Raw genomic sequence first — 7,177 nt, 5'->3', positions numbered from 1 at the left:
ACACACACACAGTCAGACACAGCACTGATCCTTCAGGAATTTTCTAAACTGCTCTGCTGCTCAGATGCTTTATTGAATAAAAAGAATGCAAACGTCACACATACATGAACAGTAGCTAAGGTCCTCTCCTCAATGTGTCCCTGTCTGCCGTGCAGATATCCGCGGTCTGACTAACGTCTCCCAGTTGGAGCAGCTGAACAAGCGCTACTGGTACGTGTGTCAGGACTACACTGAGTACAAGTACCCTCACCAGCCCAAACGCTTCCCCGAGATCATGATGTGTCTGCCAGAGATCCGCTTCATGGCAGGTAAGTTGGGGCACCTATCAGGGATTGGCATGGCGGGCGGTGTATTATGAAATGCTAATATAAAGGTCCATAACAAGGTAGGCGATAGGATAATTGTTCTGTACTCACACCCTGTGAAACATGTTTCTTTCCAGGCAAGCTGGTGAATGTTCCCCTGGAACAGCTCCCCCTTTTGTTCAAAGCAGTCTTGCACTCCTGCAAATCCAGCCTAATCAGCTACAGGACAGGAAGTTCCCCCTGTCTGACTTCTACGGGTACCTCCCCTGGGAACTGAGCCCTGCCCTGCTGGCTCTAGGACCACCCCTTTACTCAGAGCTGGCCTAGGGGGCAGGGCAAGGGACTGGTCCTCCTTCCTGTGAATGTGACAAGCAGCTAGTTTTATAAAGCTTTTTTTCTCTATATATTTATTACACGACAGAGCTGAATGTATGCTGATTTATGCTGTGCACATGCTTCTGTACAAACTAAATGCACATTGATGCATTGGTCTTTGGAGTTTACACGTGTGTATCCGATTGCTCAATGTGTCGGTGTTGCCATTGTTAGAACTTGATTTGAAACATTTATTTTGTTCGGATGGGGCCGGATATAAATGAGTTGACAAGTGTTTTGAGACTACCTCAGGAAGATGTTGTTTCTATTTTCAGGTACCTTTTTCTCGCTGTTTTGAAATGAAGAGTTGCTCAGTCTAAATCCAATCCCTGTAAATGCTTTAAACTCCTGAATCATAGATTGATAAGTAGGCCTTTACCACAAAATTGACCAAAGGCATTGCTGTATTTTGAACCAAAGATAAAAAAGTGTTCACCCCTGCAATCAACAAATGAATGTTCACTACTGGTGTATTGTCCCCCTTCTTGTAGTATTTTTCTATACTGTGTTACCCACACTATCTCTTACAGAACCCACAGACAGACTTCCTGTAAGGGATGGGCTGGTCAGTTTTGAGGTGACATTTAGCTGGATTGTGGGATCTTCGTAGAAAACGAGCATACGGGTATTTTCTACAATCATAGACTGCGGAACAAATTGAATTGCAGAGGTAGAGGAAGTTTGCTATTAGCTGTATTGATTTTTGTTGTTGTTGACCAAAGTGTTATGCAAAGCTTTTTCAAGCAGAACCCATAGATGGGTGATGAGCCGATAGCTCAATGTAATGATTTCTTATCAATGAAGGACCCGAATAAGAAATGAATCAATGTGCGTCGGAGCTGGAGGGGAGAACTTCTGCTGACAGACAGACACACAGTGTAGCTGGTTCCCATCCTAACCCCTAATGCTGAGACACCACAGACAAAGGCCCCACTGTCTTCCCTCCTAGTCCCTGTAGCACCCATCTGTTTCTCCAGACATACAACTTTTAGCCCTCCACTGGTACTCCCTTGCCCAATCCTTAGCCTCTGCACATGCTCATTGGGTCGGTGGTCCGGTCCGCACAGTTAGGCTAGAAGGACATGCTGGCCTGCTCATTTTTACTACTACATCTTTAGACAGTGTTGGGTTTGGAATGCTCAGGTGACTACTTTTGGCTGTAAAAGAGGAGAGATGGAGGAGACATTAGGGGCTTGTCTATTAATCTGGAAGGACTAGAGGTTACTTCCGGCTTGCACATCATCTGAGACAGATATGCACATTGTTTAAAAAAAGAAAAACATACAGAGAAATAGGTTCTTTATTTTCTATGTATGAGATGATCATTTTGCCCACTTGAAGAGTCTTTTTTGATCATTCAGGTTTTATCTGTTTCATAGTAACCGTTGTTTGAACATTTGGGGCAATGCAGTCCTTCAAATGACTCTCTTTTATGCGTGCTGTGGTGAGGCAGGACACATTCTTTGACCATGACCTTGGCAAAGTCCCCACCCTGCATGCTCCTCTCTCTCAGGTCCTTGTGGACCTGTATTTAAACAGGGTAAAGTGAGTGTTATGTATTGCATTCAGGAGTTATTCAGTGATCACAATGCTGATGTACTTGTAGGATTCGTAGTCGTAGGATTCAGGACATTGTAGGTCCTTTTTAGAAGGTGTTTTCTTTTTCAAATATTTTCCTGTTTTATGAAAGTGAATGTGTTGGTTATAAGGGCATGTTTTAGAACAGATTGTTTTCGAACAGATTTAAAACAACTGGTGAACCAGTGCTCCCAGTTAAGTGTTGAGATGATTTGGCTGAAGGTGGCCTGAGACAGGGCCGAAAATGCCAGAGATGTCCCCTTTCCAAACTGAGCATGCTCAAAATAACCTCAACTATCAGGTCGGCTTACTCTCTCCCTTCACCACTACTGTAAGTCCAGCCTAGTTTGTCTATCTCAGCCTTAACACTACTACCTGCCTTAAAGGAGTACTCCACCCAAAAAACGATATTTTGTTATTTGCTTCATTTGTCCATTGTTGACATAGTCCCAAAATGTTTTGCTTGTCAGCAATCAATTTTCAAGATATGTAACTTTTAAAATACAGAAATCATCCCCCATATGATGCATCTCTGGGTGGAATGTTCCTTTAACACTATCTGTACTATCTTATGCCCTGAACCACCCTTTGAATACTTTCACCAATGGTGTGTTCTTTGTTTCAGTAGTTTTCAAGTAGCCACCTTTCCATCTTTTTTTTAATACATTTTCAATGTTATTGTTAAAGCTAGAATCCTTAATTAGAACAATAACAAAGCGGTCACCCCGCCTTAGTTTTGGTAAAAAGCTGAGGGATGGGCCTGGAGTAATGTAACCACTCTCAAATTCATAGACAGAGCTATGGATGCAAGGACTGACCATCCATGACATCAATTCTAGTTTTAACCATGTTTTGAGGCTATACAGTGTTTGTTTACATTGACATTACAATTCTTTCTGATGGATGTTGGATGTGATTCTATCAACTCTCTGCTGTAATTTAAGTTCCAAAAGAATATAGTGTTTATGGTATTGATATTACAATTCAAAAGTGTTTATGGATTGATCACTTTTACTATTACCAAAAACATGTCACAGATTTGATGAATAAAATGATATCTGCAGACAGTGAATTAACTCAACAGAAGACAGGCACCTGTGAAACTGGTAAATATTATGCATATTTATGCATGATCCTTCACATGCAAAGCCTTTACTGTATTCCCCAGTGTCATTTGGGCCTGAGGTGTGGAGTTTTCAACTCAGATATTAGAAGGGAGTCACACACCGTGGCTTCCTACTTTTCTTTCAGTTGACCGTCTGTGAACAAAGCAGAGAACATTGAGGTGTGCCAGAAGTCATGGTGGAGAGCAGCCAGCCACTGGTCTGGGGTGCTCAGTGCATATGGCACTCCTAAACTCAGGGATCAGACATTTTTAGGGTACTTGTGTTTGAGATCCTAGCCCAGTGCTGCTGCTGCCGTACAGTGTCACTCTGGCCATCATACATGAATATAGGGACTCTAAGTGGCAGATTCTTCGTTGCAGTCTCTTTTTAAAATCAAACGTCACATTGCTACCTTGCTGCCAACACCTCTCATGTTTTGAAACACATGTAATACAAACTCATTACCATTCTTACTATTTTCTGGAATGTGTTTTTACAGATAATGGATATGTAATTTGCAATTTCTATACTGAAACTACCTCTTTTTGTGTGTCATCACGTTGCTTACTTTCACACAGGTAATGTTTAAAAAAAAATCATATTTATTGGTTTCATTGCACCAATGTTCTGTTATTTTGTGTCTCTTATTTCATCCAGTTACCTCACTGTTACCAATTTTGCATGTAAACGTTTCCTCATATGTTTTTCCGTGGTACCTCAGGACAAACTGCAGCCTCGCCCTTGGTGGATGGGAGTCAGTTTGACCACCGTGCCAGTTTACATTTACTCTGACAACTTTTTTTCTGTGATCGATCATGCAGTTTACAACGTCACACCAAGTGATCAATGAAAACGGATCAGACGGATGACTTATCTACCACATCATGACCGTACATTACCAATCATTAACACACCTGATTACCATACCAAATCATTTCTATGGGAATCTCGGCATACTGTATGTAATCACATGCCATAGGCGGTTACCATTTGTTCACTTTTCTGCGGTCGTTTTATCAATACTTCCCATTTTACTGGTGAATCAGTGTTTCGTTGTACAGTTTATATAGCAACATATAACCCAGTATGGTATTCCAATCAATGTATTGTGTTCATTCACTATATTTATATAGTTTTCAAGATGGGGTGTACCAAACAATGTAAAGGCGATGTGTAAAGACTTTAAAAGGGTTAAATGATCAGTATCATGTTTGATATTTAGAATGCTGCTTGTGAGTGATTATTCATTAGAATGTAACTTTGGCCCTTCTGCCATATCCTGTTAACATGCTTGTCTTCACTCATCTCAACAATGAATGGTTTTCTGTTATAACAGTGTTATTACAAGCTTATTCAGTGTTATTACAATTCATTCGTTGAAGCTCCTTATTAAGGAGCCCACAATGGGGCAACTAGAGCAGATAAAATCATAACATATCTCAGGGAACAACGTCTTAAAGTATTTCCATTGAATCTGCACCACTGGGAACCCAGATGAAATGCATTACATTTTTATCTGCCATGTTTGTTTTTTTCTCCTTAAAGGGATACTTTAAGGGATCCCCAGAGTCAGATGAACTCATGGATACCATTTTTATGGTTCTGCATCCAGTATGAGGTGAAGTTAGAGGTAGTTTCACGAGCCAATGCTTAGTACCGTTAGCTCAATGAATGGAACTCAATGGCAACAACTAGCATGCCTGCTGTTACCATAGATTTCCAGTCATTGCGCTGATTCAGAAGGGTTGGGTTAAATGCGAAAGACACATTTCAGGTGAAGGCATTCAGTTGTACTACTGACTAGGTATCCCCCTTTCCCTAATGCTAGTTAGAAGTTGCGCCAACGCTAGTTAGCAGCTTCCTTCAAACTGCACACAGAGATATAAAATGGTATCCACGAGTTCATCTGACTCTGGGGAAGTAGATGAAGGGTTTCATTGCCAAAATCCCGAAGTATCCCTTTAAATCTTTTGAAAAACCTCTCTCCTCTGCTTTTCATACTTGAACTACCTGTGACAAATGTGATCCATATGTGTTAAAAGCATGTTTAGAATATGTTAGGACTTGAAACCAAATAAATGTGAACGTTATGCAACTGTGCAATTGTTGTCATGTCTATTATTATTTAACAGTGTGAAGAGTCTCTATGCTTCCCTTTTGTTTCATGCTTATTTGCTATAAAAAAAAAAACTGTTGCTATCTGATCATTCTATCTGATAGTATTAATCTTACCAAGACATGTACGTCTAGGGTGTAAGGGACACACTCTTTCTCTGTCATTTGAAGCCCGTCAGCAGATTTTGGATTGGCCTAATCTGTGTGTCCCTGACCCATCCAGCCTAATTTGTTTTGCAGACTGAGAAAGCCTATCATTCACACACACACACAAAAACAAACCGTTCCTGCATTAGAGAGAGAAAGATCTGTATCTAGACAACATGAATTATGATCATCTACATTTAGGGTGTAACTAAAATGCAGGACCAGGGACAGGACCACAGTATACTGCACCTTCGGTAGAACCTGAATGCTAAAGCTGAATGAAACTGCAATGCATATTGAAATGTAAGCAATGAATCTCAATGTCGTCCTTAATATAGTCAAAGAAGAGGAGGAGATCGAGGCCAAACACACGATCGACAGTGACATTGTCCTGTTTAGGTTATCTGGAGATTGATCAGTGGAGCTGCTGCCTGCATCATGTCTGTGATCCGGCCCAGGAGTGGTCCATTGGCAGAGGAGGGCCTACTTATCTGCTCAAGGCTGAGCGAGGCGAGGGGATTTTGACAGGCTGTTCTAACAGCAGCCCCTCTTCTCTCCCCTGACAGGATCCCCTCCTTCACTGACTGACCTCCACCCTCAGGCCCACTCAAGGCTGAAGGTGTGGAGTCCCTTTCAATGCAGATGTATCATGCAGGGATAACAAAGGTTATGAAGGGGAAAATGTATCCTGTGCATGGATTGTGTTGAATATGATGGTGTATACCTGACATAGCAAATCCAATCAATAGCGCTATTTACATCTACCACTCACAATAGAGAAATGGGCCATACCATGACAAATGCAGTATACACAATTCAATGCATTATGATAACACTATAAAAGTCACAAAATCAATAACATTGTCAAGACCAAAATATTCAGAACCAAATATGGTTATAGTATGTGTTGTGCAGCTCCCAGTCAGGACAGGGTTGAGGGATCTTAATTGCAGGCCCTGGCAGCGTTAGGTTTTGGTTGGCCCACCATAGCGGGAGCTGCCCTTTAGAAATGCCACCCTCTGAGCCAGGTTCTCTTATCAGAACTAAAAGTCCAATATCCTATCTCTTTGATAAGAGCCAGAGGTTTGATCAACACAGAGTTGGAGCTGAGATAGAAGAGCACAGTACCACAGACTTAGGGGAGGATTGCTGCTTTGATTAAGATGTAAAGACAATCTAGAGGAAATGACACATCTTTACTTGTCTTGCCAGGGGGTTTCATCATAACAAGCCTTTGGGATTCACGCACATATTCCTCCAACTGCACTATCCTTTGTTCATTTTGTTCGCTCAGTGCCTTGACCATGTCTGCTTTTACTGGGATGTGACTTTGTTGGTAGCAGTGGTGGCGTTGGTGTTTAATGGAACTAGCCCCATGACACCTGCCTGTGCTTTAGGTTGAGCCCATTTACGTTACTCTTGGAGACATGTCAAGGCTAGGCCTGATCCCCTCACCAACATGAGAGAGATACAAGTGAAGAGAGAGAGAGGGGGATAGAGAAAGTTAGGTAGGAAAAATCCTTAGAGAGGGTGGATAAAGACATAGATAGA

At 41.6% G+C, this 7,177-nt stretch overlaps 1 protein-coding gene across 1 annotated transcript in view; it reads left to right on the top strand.

Moving 5' to 3' along the window:
- LOC111958118 (nuclear receptor subfamily 6 group A member 1-A-like) overlaps positions 1 to 5,467 on the top strand; it is a 106,630-nt gene extending 101,163 nt beyond the window's left edge. Inside the window, exons 8-9 of the mRNA XM_070437101.1 lie at positions 118 to 308; positions 443 to 5,467. Of these exons, the coding sequence (XP_070293202.1) occupies positions 118 to 308; positions 443 to 582 (331 nt within the window). The 3' untranslated portion in view covers positions 583 to 5,467. The remainder of the gene's footprint in view (positions 1 to 117; positions 309 to 442) is intronic.
- The last annotated feature ends 1,710 nt before the right edge of the window (positions 5,468 to 7,177 follow it).

The sequence above is a fragment of the Salvelinus sp. IW2-2015 genome, linkage group LG33 (assembly GCF_002910315.2).
Source record: "Salvelinus sp. IW2-2015 linkage group LG33, ASM291031v2, whole genome shotgun sequence".
Classification (NCBI taxonomy): domain Eukaryota; kingdom Metazoa; phylum Chordata; class Actinopteri; order Salmoniformes; family Salmonidae; genus Salvelinus; species Salvelinus sp. IW2-2015.
This window is presented reverse-complemented; position numbering and strand designations above follow the sequence as displayed.